Source organism: Pan paniscus, chromosome 19 (genome assembly GCF_029289425.2).
Source record: "Pan paniscus chromosome 19, NHGRI_mPanPan1-v2.0_pri, whole genome shotgun sequence".
Lineage (NCBI taxonomy): Eukaryota > Metazoa > Chordata > Mammalia > Primates > Hominidae > Pan > Pan paniscus.
The window spans coordinates 19,430,400-19,444,860 of record NC_073268.2 but is presented as its reverse complement, the minus strand read 5'-3'; the positions used below and the strand labels follow the sequence as shown (position 1 = coordinate 19,444,860).

Sequence of the window (14,461 nt, the reverse complement as noted above, 5' to 3'; positions counted from 1 at the left end):
CTGTGCAAATGAAGCTCTGGGCCAGGTTCTGCCACCAACCTGCCATGTGGCTGCAGGTGACTTACGATGTTCTCTCTAGAGGTTTCCTCATTGGTGGTAGGTGATTTCTGAAGCTCCCCTTCATGACAAAAATGTGATAATTCTAGGACCTCTCTGCCTGCTGCTGTATTATTTGCCCACTGAGGCCTTGGCAGGGTCAGAAGCCTGGGGTGGTGAAGGAGATGGTGAGCAGACACCTTTCCAAGATCTCCCTGCCTTTCAGCTCCTTGTCTTGGGGACCCAATGTCCTTGGCCTTAAGGCCCCACATGCTCTGTCCCTTACAGCTCTCCAGCCTCACCTCATACCCATGCTCCCTGGTTTTCTGGGCTCCAGTTACAATGGTCTTCTCTCAGATTTTGGTCTCCCCACAAGCGTTCCTGCCCCAGAGCCTTTACACATGCCACTCCCACTGACTAGCACCCTTCCCTTAACCCCTCCCCTGCTCGACTCCTCTTCATTCTTTACTGCTTCTCAAATGTGGCTTCTGCAGAAGCATCTCAGGTCCCTGGGCAACATTCACACCCCATGACACACCTTCCGAGCACTCTACACTTCTGCTAGCTCTTGTACAAATGTGATAACCAAGTAATTATCTGCTTACTGTCTATCTAGTTTCACCCTTGGACTCAAATGAGAGGGGTCCCTGCCATGGGTCCTCTTGCAGGAGAAGGCTCCTGTGTCTGTGGCTCTCCCCACAGGATGAGGAATCTGGGGAGCCCTCTTGAAGCCTGGACCTGCCCTTTAGAACATGCTTCTGATACATGGGGCCCCAGCATGCCCTGCCCAAATAGCTCCAAGCCCATTCCCTCAAGGGTGGACTACGTCACCAGTGGGGTAGCCAAGTGGCAGCTGGCTGCAGGGGGTATGGGCAGTTTGCACACATGGACTACGATGTCCACATATGTGCCCGTGAGCCTCTGCTTGGGGGAGGAGGGCTCTGTGGGGAGGGAAGATGAGAGGGAAGGCTGAGCCCAGGGCCTGCCCTTCTCCGGCCACCACATTTGAGCATGGAACTTGGAAAAGTCAAAGAAGTTTAAATTAGAACCTGGCCTTCCAGATCATTATCAAGACACATTTGTCAAAGTAGGAGAATAGAACATATTTTATTTAACAGTTGTTAGCTTGATTGATAACTTTTAAATATTTAGACATATGGTATGAGGCCCCTGTGTGTACTCTTGCCCTGGCCCTGTTGGCAATGGGGTGGGCTTGGGTCAGCCTCACCCATCAGACCACAAGCTCCACCAGGGCAGGCAGCCCATGCAGTGCCCCTGCCCAGAGCACAGCACCTGGCACAGAAGAGCAGACAATAAATACCGGCTGTGAGAAACAAATGGGATAATCCAAGCCGAATGCTTGGCATGGTGCAAATGTCCAATAAATATCAGCTGTCATTGTCTGTTGAATAAATGAACAGGTGGGTTGGTGGGGCTGGGGGCCAAGAGCCACAGGCTGAGGTGGCTTGTGTCTGAGGAGGGAAGGGACCCGCTGTTCCCTGGGGTTCACGCTTCCTTTCTTGAGGTTGTGTCCTCCTTCCCCACACCCTGCAGGCCTGCCCAGCTCTTCATGGCAAAGCGGGCCCCAGATGGGCGTACTTGTGTGTCAGAGTGCCAAGAGGGGCTGGGAGCTCCTGCTAGGGCTATGTCCCCCTCCCCTAGGACAGAACAGCTGGGACAGTTTCCCTCTTTGCCTTCAGGGGCCTCCCCAGGTCCAGACAGAACACACCCAGCTTAGTTCCTTTCTTTTCGCATAGGCCCAAAGGTTGGATGGGTGGTAGCTGAAAGAACTGATTTTCCCCCTACCCAGGCTGTACTCTGGTGTGGGAGGAGCCTTTTCTGGGGAATGAGGTCACTCACTGGACCTTGAGCAAGTCACACTGCTGCTGCAGGCCTCAGCGTCCTTGTCTGTAAAATGGGATGGTGTGTGGAACTGGTGCATGCCGAGCGGCAGATGCAAGGTGTGCACTTGGTGAATGGGAAGAAGCCTTGCACAGAACACCAGTGGGTCAGGGACAGCAGAGGCCCGGGACCCCCAACAGGAAAGCAGATGAAACTGGCCCACAGCCAGCCTGTGAGAGGCTCAGGCAGGAGGTCATCCCTGAGGCCTGAGGAGGATAGCTTCAGCAGCCCACGCTGAAGGCTGGGTCAGTCCTGTTTCCACAGTGGGGAAGTGATCACAGCTGCTTCATGACTGGCACAGTGCCAGCACAGGGCCAGGGCCCACAGGGTCTCTGTGAAGGCCTCCACGAGGTGAGGGCCAGAAGCAGCCAGGAAGCCCTCCATCAAACTCCTCCTCCCAGCACCTACCATTCCAGAAAACAAACTCTCACCCCCACACACGCTATCGCACACGCACAGTAGGCGCGATGCAACAGAGAAAAAACCTAATTAACCCCCAAACAGGACGTGACGGGAAGGGAACGGGGGATGGGGAGTTGGGAGGAAGGAATCACATTTTGCAAACTGCCCACTAGGGGTCACCGTACCCTCAGAACCGAGGGTGCAGAAGTCACACCGGCCTGCAGCTATGCGCTGGCGGAGGGTCCCAGAGAGAAGAAGGCCCGGCTGCGTGGCCTCCGCCGCCCAGCTTGTGTGGCAGGACCGCGGCCGCCGCCCCAATCACAGGCCAGCAGTCAGTGCGGCGGGAAGATGTCCGCGCACTGCTGCAGGATGAGCTCCACCACCTGGTTCTGGAACACCATGGTCATGGGCATGCTGGTCTCTTCCACCTCGGGCCGCAGCAGCGTGGGCCCGAACACAATGGCCACGCTCTGCACCGACATGCGGTTCTGCTCGCCGTGCTCGATCACCCTGTGGCAGGGGTGGGTGGGTTCAGGGCTCCGAACTGCGGGGAGGCGCTGGGGGCTTCAGCCGGGACCTGCCTCCCCCTTCCCGCGCGGGCCGCCCGGCTCACCGGCAGAGGTGCTGGAAGAGCATCCGCAGAGTGTCGTGGTTGGGGGCGGGCAGCGAGCGCACCAAGTCACGCACACAGCGGCTGCGCCGGGCCTGGTCCTGCAACTCTGGGTGAGGGAAGGTTTAGAGGGAGGGAGTCGGAACGGGAGGTAGGGGGTATCGGCTGGGCGAGGGGAGCCTGCTAAAGGGGTGCCCCGCCACGCCCCTACCCCATCCGCCCCACCTGCCCCAGGTGCTCACTGATGGCCGCAATGAACTGGCGGAAGTGCGAGAAGGGGAAGAGGGGCTCGGGCAGCTCCCGAAAGAAGAGCTTCAGGGCTCCGGTGATAACGTGGACGTCCTCCCAGCGCCCGTCATCCAGGTCAAGGCGCTCATCTGTGGCGGAGGAAGGGAGGAGGACGGAAGGGAAATCAGTACCCCTTGCGCCTTCAGGCCCTGGGGCAGGGGTTGGGGACGGGCCTCACCGTGGTCCACCTTATAGCGTAGCTTCTGGATGGTGGCCAGGTTTCCACTGATGCGGTACAGCCCGTCGATGTCCAGCCCTGGGCCAGAGGGAGGCGCTGATCCCGGGTTCAGGGATGGGGATAGGGTGGGGCTACGGGTCCCTGCTATGACTCCCACTCGGGGCCTCCCGTACTTTCCCCCTGGACCCTGCGTCCATCCAGGGGTCTCCAGCCTGCGGTCCTGGCAGGAGGCCTGCGGGCACCCCAATGCCTGCCGCCCTCACCCCCGCAGCGCACGTACCGCGGGCCTCGACGGCGCGGATGCACTGCTGCACGAAGCGTGGCACCCGGCTCCTCTCGCGCTCACACAGCGCGGCCAGCGCGCAGCCGAACACCTGGTCTAGGGCAGAGGCTCATCAGCTCCTGCCCAGCCTGCGCCCCGTCCCGGTCCCGGGTCCCCGCCCCCCGCAGGCCTCGGGTACCTTTGATGTAGCCCTTCTCCCGCAGCGACTGCAGTGTGGGCCGCCTCTGGAGGAACTTGCGGAGCTTGTGCCGGACCTTGCTCAAGTCGCTCTCCAGGCCCACGGGGCCCAGGGCGGGCGCGGCTGCCGCGGGGAAAGGCAGGACTGAGTCAGGAGGCAGCGCCAGGGCAGGCCAGGCAGGCCCCAGCAACCGTCACTCTCCAGGAGAGGCCTCCTGGAGCCCCCACCCCATCCTGCCTTGCGCACACCTGCATTCGGTCGCGCGTCCTCCTCTTTCTCCTGCCAGCTTCCCAAGCGCTCACTCGACCCGAAGTCCACTCTGCTGCTCTCGCTCTCCTCCTCTGGGGGCAGCTCTGCGGACTGGATTCCCATAGCCTCAGAGAGGCGGGGCCTTGAGCCAGCTGCGGGTCCTTCCAGGATGGGGCAAGGGACCCGAAATGCACTCCCAACAGGCATGGCCTGGAGACCCTCAGCGAAGAGTCCTCTCTTCCCTTAACCAGGTTAACTCTCCTTAGCTCCACCAGTGAGCCTGAGAACATTCACCTCCCTTAGCTGCATGGAGCCCTTAAGGTGCAGAGACAGTCATCCTGTTCTCCCACACCCCTTCCTATCCTGGGGACTCCTACCCACCTGGTGCCTTCTTTCTCTATTTTCCTCAGCTCCTCTAACTGGGTCAGCATTCCTCAATACGTGGCTCCCAGTTCTGAGCCTGCACCTCCAGCTGTGGCCGGAGCACTGCCAACAACTGCACCAATATCACCTCTCTGGCTCTGGATTCCTACCTCTATTAATACAGCCAAAAGCTTCACTCAATGTTGGCTCATAGGGAATTAAGGGTCAAAAAGCCCCAGGTCATTTCCAGGTCAGTAGTTGTCAGAGGGCCCCTGTCCTAGCTCTACTTATGCAATTGGTGTTTTGAGCCTTAAAAAAATAGTCGACTATTGAAATCAATCCTTTAAAATTTTATCTGCTAGTTTCAGCCTGCCATTGGTTGGCTTGCAGAGTATTTATTTGGCCTTCTGCCTCCCGTGAAATGGGAACTTCCTTTAGAATGTGCCCTACCCTCACCTGGAGAGTCTTCCTGCAGGGCCAACCCCAGGGCTGGATTCACAGACTTACAGAAGGCAGTTTCTTCAGCCGCCTACCCTGCCATCCTAGCCATTAGTGGGGACTGCATTTGCATTACCCACTGGTACCTTAGAGCTCCCTGAGCCTGAGCAGAGGGCCCCACTCATAATGGCCACCCCCTCCCCACTGCCCCTAGAGGCCCTGGGCTCTGCTTACCAGCTCCTGGATGCCCTGAGCAATGGCCTTATGCCAGGTGCTGATGATGGCCTCCGAGTCGTGCTGGATCAGGTACTCGGAGCCATCTCGGCTCCGTAGCTGGAGGGACACAAGTCAGTGGGTCATCTCTGGTACCCTGGGTCTGCCCTGGGGGTTGGCCCTAGTTGGGGGTAGGTACAGAGATAGAGGTGACCTGTCCCTGACCCCAGGCACTCAGAGCTTAATGGAGCAAGGGTCTCACCCCAGGTCAAGTCTTGGATCTCTGCCTCACGTAAAGCAGTGGCTGACAGCATCTCTGTGTTACAGATGAGCAAACTGAGGCTCAGCAAGTTTTAGCTGCTTCCTCATGGGCACACAGCTAGTGAGTGATGAGCACAGAGCTGCATGGCTCAATTGTCTGGTACACTTTCCCTCCCCCATCCTGCCTCCCTGCAAGCCACAGAACACGGCAGGCCTCATGCAGAGCACTGGCCTGCAAACTAAGTGAAAGAAACTTCCTATGTGAGGCCAGGCACGATGGCTCATACCTGTAATCCCAGCACTTTGGGAGGCTGAGGCGGGCAGATCATGAGGTCAGGAGTTCGAGACCAGCCTGGCCAACATGGTGAAACCCCGTCTCTACTAAAAATACAAAAATTAGCCAGGCATGGTGGCGGGCTCCTGTAATCCCAGCTACTTGGGAGGCTGAGGCAGAAGAATTGCTTGAACCCAGGAGGCGGAGGTTACCGTGAGCCGAGATCATGCCACTGCACTTTAGCCTGGGCGACAGAGCAAGACTCCGTCTCAAAACAAAACAAAACAAAACAAAAACCCAGAAACTTCCTGTGTTGAGACCCCTGTCTACTAGAAGCAACAGTGAATATAGGGAGAGAGGATTTGAAAGCTGATCATGGCTGATCCCAGGGAAAGAAAGGTCTCCCCTTGCCCCTCCCCATACACACACTGAGGACTCAGAAACGTTGTCCCACCTTCTGCAGCCAGGAGTCCCCACCACCTCCCACACTCCAGCCTGGGCAACACATCTTCCGTTAGCCCGCTTCATCATGAAGCATAAATTAAACAGAACACCAGAGGGAAACTTGCCACCATAGGACTGACGCTCAAAGCCCTTTCTGAGTTGGATGGCATCTTAGTTGGATTCCTTATCAGCCTCTGGCTCTGAGGACCCAGTGTTCCAGGTTAATGTGAATGTTTGGCGGCAACAGCTCACACCAACCCTGCCCTTTTGGTTCAGCGAGAGTCAGAGACAACAGAAACTGTCTCAGACCCCAGGACACAACTTCTAGAATTGGAATGGACTATCTTTGCTGTCCTTTTAAACTTATACTTGAAGACTATTTAAACCGCTTTTTAAAATGAAATGAGGCTGGGCGCAGTGGCTCATGCCTGTAATCCCAGCACTTTGGGAGGCTGAGGCGGGTGGATCATGAGGTCAGGAGATGGAGACCATTCTGGCTAACACAGTGAAACCCTGCCACTACTAAAAATGCAAAAAATTAGCTGGGCCTGGTGGCACGCACCTGTAGTCCCAGCTACTTGGGAGGCTGAGGCAGGAGAATCGCTTGAACCCGGGAGGCAGAGATTGCAGTGAGCCGAGATCGCGCCACTGCACTCCAGCCAGGGCAACAGAGCAACACTCTGTCTCAAAGAAAAGAAAAGAAAAGAAAAGAAAAGAAAAGAAAAGAAAATGGCATATCCCATCCCCTAGCCCTCCCCTGCAAAGGACAGAGAACCTTCAAGAGGCAGATAACACAGCCTCACTCTAATCAAAGCAGACAAGAGCCCTGCTCAAGATTATCCCAGAGAATGGCTTGACAACACTTCTAAAACAACAGCCATGATTTTTGGCAGCTCTCTCAAAACATAATCAGTTCATATTTGCAAGTTTCATATAGAGGGCAAAGCTGTATCATTACATAGCAATGTATTTCACAAAATATTCACCCCCAGCCAGGCACAACGGCTCATGCCCATAATCCTAGTGCTTTGGAAGGGCAAGGTGGGAGGAGTCCTTGAGACCAGGAGTTCAATCCTGGGCAATATAGTGAGACCCTATATCTAGAAAAATTTTTAAAAATTAGCCAGACATGCTAGTGTGCACCTGTACTTCCAGCTACTCGGGAGGCTGAAGTGACAGCATCACTTCAGTCCAGGAGTTGGAAGCTGCAGTGAGCTACGATCAAGCCACTGCACTCCAGCCTGGGCAACACAGTAAGACCCTATCTCTAAGAACAAACAAATAAACAAAACATTTATCCTGCTGACTGCACAGGCAAATGCTAGCAGCTTTTGGCGGACTGTTGCTGAAGTTTTCTGTAACTCGGGGTGACTAGAAAGACCTGCTGTGAAAATTTCCTGGGCCCAACAAAGCCATCCATCCTCAATGATATAAAATTTGGGGCTGTCTCTTGAGGAAAACCCTGGAGCTGCCTACAGGCCGCCCTGCATGGAGGGAGGATGGCCAGCAGTCAACCAGGAGGCAGGGGCTTGTGATTTCCATTCAGGCCTGCCCACCTTCCCACTGGCCTGAGCAGCACCTGCCTTCCAGTCCTTGCCAGCAAAGACAACTCAAAAAGCCCTATTCTGAAACTTTCATCAAAAGTCCATCAGTGATGATCTTCATTGAGAACTGTTTGAAGGACATACCTATCCCTCAAAGTCAGGGGAGAAACATGACTAGCACAGGTGATGTCTCAGACCGGGCATGGTGGCTCACACCTGTAATCCCAGCACTTTGGGAGGCCAAGGCAGGTAAATCACCTGAGGCCAGTAGATTGAGACCATCCTGGCCAACATGGTAAAACCCTGTCTTTACTAAATACAAAAAAATTAGCCGAGTATGGTGGCAGGCGCCTGTAGTCCCAGCTACTCGGGACGCTGAGGCAGGAGAATCACTTGAATCCGAGAGGCAGAGGTTGCAGTGAGCCAAGATTGCACCACTGCACTTCAGCCTGGGCAACAGAGTGAGACTCTGGATAATAATAATAATAATAATAATAATAATAATAGTGATGTCTCTCCTCAATTTAACACCATAGCAGATATTGTTAGTTGATCACAGAACTCTATCCTGCCAAGCCCAGAGAAGCCTTCAGAATTCTTCTCAAGAAGGCTCCAGGCTAGGCACAGTGGCTCACACCTGTAATCTCAACCCTTTGGGAGGCCAAGGCTGGAGGATCACTTGAGGCCATGAGTTTGGGACCTGCCTGGGCAACATAGTGAGCCCCCATCTCTATAAAAACTAAAATTAGCCAGATGTGATGGAACGCGCCTGTAGTCCTAGCTACTCGGAAGCCTTAGGTGGGAAGATCGCTTGAGCCCAGGGGCTTGTGGTTTCAGTGAGCTCTGACCGTGCCACTGCACTTCAGCCTGGGCAACAGAGCAAGACCTTGTCTCTAAAAACAAAAACAAAAAAATAAAAACAAAAACAAAACCCCACAAGACTCCAGACCTACTCATCAGAGTAGCTCATGAGATGAAACCAGTTTTCCAACTTTGCTTTGTAGATATCCTGGCTCTAGAACTGAATGGAGCTTGGTGAATAATCAGGAAACTACACTCTCAGGTTCCTTGCAGAACTGTTTTTTCTGAGCTTAGACATGAGGTCATGCTCTTGGCCTTCATCATAATGATGCTACCTGAAGCAGTCCCGGATCCTGAATTAAACCTTCCTGGAGCTGTTTTGCAGGGTACCTGGCATGTGCTTCTAGATCCCATGTTCATGGAGCTACATACAAGAAATTTAAGAGTGAAGGGTTAGGAAAAAGCTTTGATTCCCTCAACATCTGGGTGGGTTTTATTATTTGTTCAACAACAAAGAGACATGCACCTGATAGCCCTTCTCTTTTCACCTCACCTAGCAGGAAAGTTGGAGCTAAATTTTCTTCAGTAACCACCACCTTAGCACCCATACATCATCTGCCCCCTAATTCCTCTCCATCTTGAGTCCCATCTCTTACTTGTTTTTCATGGTCCTGGCTTTTCAGTTAATTTGACAGTTCACCACGTGTGTTTCTGTTGTGATCTGCCTCAAACCTTCTAGGGACTGAGGTCAGGGTAAGAGTAGTTTAAAAACAAGACAACACATGGACAGTGAAGGGTGTGGCATTGGGAGTACCCTTTCTGGGTCTTCTCTCCCTTCCTGCGGGGGTAGCATGGTAGTCTTCTCCACTGCCCCAGTTTATTCACTGGGGATGCGGTCCAGTCAGAAATGGGGCTCTGGCTCAGGGGCAGGGAAAGGGACCTGGGGAGAAAGAGGTTTCCCAACCAGGCCTGTCACAGTGAGCAGCCAGGGACAGGGAGCCTCCTGTCTCTCTCAGGCTGGGACGAGGGCTGCCATTCTAGTCATGAGAATTTCCTCTCCCGGAGGCCCTACTCCTCACCACCCTCCAGGGCAAGGATTATTATTAACTCAGCTCCTGGAGAGGGAACTGCAGAATATGTGATGTTAGAAACAAAGGACAGGTCCCCTGGGGCGGGGGTGCAGCGTTGGCCTTGAGACCTGAGAATGGTAGCCCCAATTCTTCCCAGGTCCTCCTTCTTGGGGCTTGCCTACAGTAAGGGTCCCACAGCACTGCCAACAACTGCACCAATATCACCTCTCTGGCTCTGGGTTCCTACCTCTATTAATACAGCCAAAAGCTGCACTCAGTGTTGGCTCATAGGGAATTAAGGGTCAAAAACCCCCAGGTCATTTCCAGGTCAATAGTTGTCAGAGGGCTGGCAGGCATCACTAAGCCCCTTCCCTCCTTCTCCCCGACCCCGCCACTCACCTCCAGCACATTCTTCCTACTGGATTTGTCTTTGGGGGCCCAGGAGAGAGTGGCCCCCCTCAGCTCCACTGTGTACTCAGGGGTGGAAAACTTGGAAGGCTGCCTCTGTGGGAGAGGGAGGAAGGTCACAGGGAGCCCTCAGTTCAGACGTGTCTGCTGTGGCACTCTGACCCTAGGAATAGGATGGGGTCACTGGCATGGCCAGGAAACAACTCTGGGGAAAAGAGCCCCAAGTGTTCCTGAACCCAGAGACCCTGATGCTTCTTAACCATGGAGCCTGCTGGCTGGCATGTCCACTGCTGCCCACCCACCCAGGGGAGGACAGGAAAGGAGTGCAGTCTGCATCCCTGCAAGCAGGTGTGCCCACCCCCAGCCTCCCTGCCCTCCAGGCTGGAGCTGGCCACCCTCAAGACTGTTCCCCATCTCCAGTGGGCTAAAACTACTTGTCTTGGAGTGAATCTGCCAGTATCACCCCCTTCCTGCCAAGGCCCAGCTCCTCTGACACTCATGGACCACTCTCTCAGACCTGGTCATCTCCAAGCCAGATTAGATAGAGCAGATGGGGGCTGGGCACAGTGGCTCACGCCTGTAATCTCAGCACTTGAGGAGGTCGAGGTGGGCAGATCACCTGAGGTCAAGAGTCCAAGACCGGTCTGGCCAACATAGTAAAACCCTATCTCTACTAAAAACACAAAAATTAGCCGCACATGGTGGCACATGCCTGTAGTCCTAGCTACTCGAGAGGCTGAGGCAGGAGCACTCAGGAGGCAGAGGTTGCAGTGAGCCGAGATTACACCACTACACTCCAGCCTGGGTGACGGAGCGAGACTCCGTCTCAAAAAAAATAAAAATAAAAATAAAAAAAAGCAGATGGGATGGTCCCTGCCCTGAGGGCCTGGCCTTACCAGGCCGCCTGCAGCCGAGGTCTTTGAGTCCTTGAAGAATGTCAGGACGCCACCCTCCAGCACAGTCCAGGAGGCACTCCAGTGCTTCTTCCTAGGTGGGGGTGGGGAAGTGGGGGTGGCAGGACTTAGATTTGGTCCTGGGCTGAGGGCCCCTCCTACCCCAGGAACAAGTCAGAGCTTAGGAACACAGGCTAGGGCACCCCATTATGAGGGCTGGAATCCCGACTCTAACACCTAGCAGCCGAGGGACCTTGAGCAAGTCACTTTATCTCACAGTGTCTCAGGGTCCACAGAGGACCACTCACGAAGTTGTTGTGAGGATTAATAAGAGCCTGGCATACAGGACGTGCTCAGTGAACATCGTCACCAAGGCCCACCCTGCCCCGGCCTGAGTGTAGATGGGCTCTCACCGGAGCCGCTTTCCCTTGTCTGCCGTCTTGGTGCGATGGAGCACCCCTGCCTTGTCCAAGGTCTTGGTCTAAGAGAGAGAAGAGAGAGCAGGCGCAAGAGTGTGTAGTTAAGGGGTGAGCTATGGGGAGTAGAGGCTGGTCACCTGCTCAGCTGCCACTCTCTATGGTCTGGGCCCATGTCTCCACTGAACCCTCCTCGCCAGCGCCACCACCTGGCTGGGGGTAGGGGGTGATGCCTACCCTCACAGCAGCTGTGGCAGGAGAGACTTCCTCCCAGCTCCCAACCTCATCCAGCTCTGCTGGGACCTATGGGGGAAGACAGATAGATCCCACCAAGTCCCTCCTCCCAGGAACTCCAGAAGCCCCCCACTGCTTCTGTGGTGGTCCTGCCAGGACCTCAATTGCTCCTCCCCTACCTTCTCCTCTGGAGGGCTGGCCTGGGCTGGGGTGTCACCATCCTGGCTGGATTTATGGATGCTTCGAGGGGCAGGGATAGGGACCTGGGGAGAAAGACACAGTCGTATGTGATCTCTTCCTCTCTCCCCAACACCCCTCTTTCCCCAGGTTGTTACCTGGGGCAGCTCCCATCGAACAGAGGAGTCCTCTGGATTGTAGAAGTATGGCTTCCCGTGGGGGTCCTCCAGCCTCACCCACTGTGGGGAGAGGAATGGTCAGGGCCTCCAGCCCAGCTTATGAGAGGGGAGGAAAAGTTTCCCTCTAACCAGGTTCCAAGACAGCACCAGGGAGTCTGGAGGGGCAGGTGCAGGTGACTGTGTTTGGCTGGTTTAGGCTCTGTGTGGGAGCTGCGGTTTAGAGCACTGAGGCGACCTATTAGTGAGGAAGGTTGTGGGGAGGACTCTGAGGCTGTCCGGGTCCATCTGCCCCCTGCCCCTACCTGCTCCTGGGTGAAGTGGTTGGTGTAGAGCATCTGCTTGTCCTGGCTGACATGACAAGACCAGCCGGGGGGTGTGGTCAAGGGAGAGGTAGGGCCGGGCTCACCGAAAGAGCCCACGGGAGAATAGTCCTCCTCGGGGTAACTGGTCAGCGACTCGGGGTAGTCCGTCTCGGGAGTGGGGGGCTGCGGGGAACAGAAGGTGGAGTCAGAGGCTCTGAGTGCCAGTACTGCCTGCTGGCCCTGCCGTTTTGGACCAGGCCCACCCCCTTGCCTTCTGGTCCCTGAGGCTGTGGGAGCAGGAGGCGGGGTCAGAAGCGCTCAGAGGTAGCTCCGCACCTCACCCTCTGGTCCCTGGGGCTGTGGGAGCAGAAGGCGTCAGAGGTAGCCCCGCCCACTCCAGCCCTGCCCCTCACCTTCTGGTCCCTGGGTCTGCAGAAACAGGAGGCGGTGTCAGAAGCGCTTAGAGGTAGCCCCACCCATCCTGCCCCACCCCTCACCCTCTGGTCCTTAGGTCTGTGGGAGCAGGAGGTGGGGTCAAAGGCGCTCAGAGGTAGTCCCGCCCACTCCAGCCCCGCCCTTCACCCTGGGGTCCCTGGGTCTGTGGGAGCAGGAGAAGGGGTCAAAGGCTCTCAGAGGTAGCCCCGCCCACCTATCACCACCCCCCTCACCCGTGTGTCCCTGGGCCTCTGGGAGCAGGAGGCGGGATCAGAGGCGCTCAGAGGTAGAACCGCCCACTCTGGCCCTGCCCCTCACCCGCGGGTCCCCTGGGCTGCCAGGGCTCAGGCCCGGCTGCATCTCCAACTCCTCCTCGGGCTCGTTCTCGGCCTCGTCCTCCCAGGCCGTCTCGCCCGTCAGCGGGTTGTAGAAGAACACCCTGCGGCTCTCCTCATCCCAGTACTGGCCCCACTCGGTCTCAAGGCTCACGTGGCTGTCCACCGAGGCAGGGGAGGTGGCTGGGCTGGCGGCACCCTCGGCAGCCTCAAAGGGCGACTCCCAGGTGGTAACTCCCGTGTCTGGGTTGTAGTAGTAGGGGCGCCCGGTGCCCGCGTCCGTGTGCGTCTCCCACACCGGGCTGGGAAGGGGGGCTGCAGCGGCGCCTGGTGAAGTGGCCCGGGGCTGCCTCTCTATGTTCGCGTACACGGGCTCCGGTGGGTCGTCCACCTGCGGGAGGAGAAAGGAGGAATTTTGTGTTTTCAGAAACCTTCCAAAATGGTAACAGAGGTCCCCTCTGGGCAGTGCGATTATAGGGGTTTATTTGTTTTTGCTTTATTTTCTTTAAACTTTTCTGCAGCCTCAAAATTTTGTACAACAAAGCATTTTAAAAATCACGTAAGTTCTTCTGCTCACTGTGACACCATCACTAAGCCGTAAACTCCTTGAAAGGGGAAGTGCCTGTTAGAAGTGGCCTCTTCTTGAGCTTTAGCCCCTTGGGCGACCTTCAGAAAGTCACACTACCTCTCTGCCTCAGTTTCCTGGGTGTAAAATGTCTGCTCTGTCCATTCCGGAAATTGTAGTGAAGAGTGAATGAGGAAATGCTCTTGAAAGTACTTTGTAAAGTATTTAGTGCCCCAGACGGGTGGGTCACTTACATTAATTATATTTATCAATAATAATAAAACATCGATAACCCAGTTCTCACAACTGTGCACTCACAGAGGCAAGTCAGAGGTTGGGCAGGAACTGAGAAGTGGTCTGGGGCGTGCCCCTGTTTATGGTGCCCATTCAGGGCCCTGCTGCATTCTTTTTTTTGAGATGGGGTCTAGCTCTGTCACCCAGGCTGGAGTGCAGTGGCGCAATCTTGGCTCACTGCAACCACCACCTCCTGGATTCAAGCTGCATTCTTACAGCTCCACTGAGAGCTCCCACCCCACCCCACTCCCAGCCCAGAAAGCTGTGGGATTGGAATCAGTACCCTGTCTGGATTTGGGGACTGAACTTTCCAAGGTGAAGTTTGCAGGTGTCAGAACCAATTCCAGACAAGAGAGGGAGACAGGACAGCCAGATGGGCTGGAGAATGGAGGGGCAAAGAGAGGTGAATTGTTTTACTCCACCCCAAAGGAGAGTGAGGGCAGCTGGGGGTTCAATCACATAGAACATAAACCTAGCCATGCGTAAGCCTCCCGGAACAGAGGCTCTCCTGATTCACACCTCAGAGCTCCCTGCTGGCTGCAGGGCAAAGTCTAAGCCCTTAACCAGGCACAAGAGACCGTCCCTCACCGGCCTGTGCTTCCACTATTATTTCCTGCCACTCCTTGCCCCTTGCCTTGAACTTTAAGCTCCAGTAGCACCAGTTGCTAGAGGTCCCCACCTTCCCTGCT

The 14,461-nt window shown here is 55.5% G+C and overlaps 1 protein-coding gene across 10 annotated transcripts in view; it reads right to left on the bottom strand.

Moving 5' to 3' along the window:
• Positions 1-1,124: 1,124 nt before the first annotated feature.
• The window catches only part of ARHGAP27 (Rho GTPase activating protein 27), a 39,156-nt gene continuing 25,819 nt past the window's right edge, over positions 1,125-14,461 (bottom strand). For 5 of the 10 annotated variants that reach the window (XM_034941624.3, XM_034941628.3, XM_034941626.3 and 2 more), the window contains 16 exons: positions 12,897-13,304; positions 12,144-12,326; positions 11,821-11,901; positions 11,665-11,748; positions 11,489-11,554; positions 11,249-11,316; positions 10,839-10,929; positions 9,934-10,038; positions 5,162-5,260; positions 4,126-4,237; positions 3,878-4,000; positions 3,697-3,795; positions 3,417-3,494; positions 3,193-3,327; positions 2,954-3,059; positions 1,125-2,850 (listed from right to left, as the gene is read on the bottom strand). In XM_034941624.3, coding sequence (XP_034797515.1) covers positions 2,673-2,850; positions 2,954-3,059; positions 3,193-3,327; positions 3,417-3,494; positions 3,697-3,795; positions 3,878-4,000; positions 4,126-4,237; positions 5,162-5,260; positions 9,934-10,038; positions 10,839-10,929; positions 11,249-11,316; positions 11,489-11,554; positions 11,665-11,748; positions 11,821-11,901; positions 12,144-12,326; positions 12,897-13,304 — 2,016 coding nt within the window. In that variant the 3' untranslated portion in view covers positions 1,125-2,672. The remainder of the gene's footprint in view (positions 2,851-2,953; positions 3,060-3,192; positions 3,328-3,416; positions 3,495-3,696; positions 3,796-3,877; positions 4,001-4,125; positions 4,238-5,161; positions 5,261-9,933; positions 10,039-10,838; positions 10,930-11,248; positions 11,317-11,488; positions 11,555-11,664; positions 11,749-11,820; positions 11,902-12,143; positions 12,327-12,896; positions 13,305-14,461) is intronic. The other 5 variants (XM_055101448.2, XM_055101450.2, XM_055101447.2 and 2 more) reach the window with 3 other exon arrangements.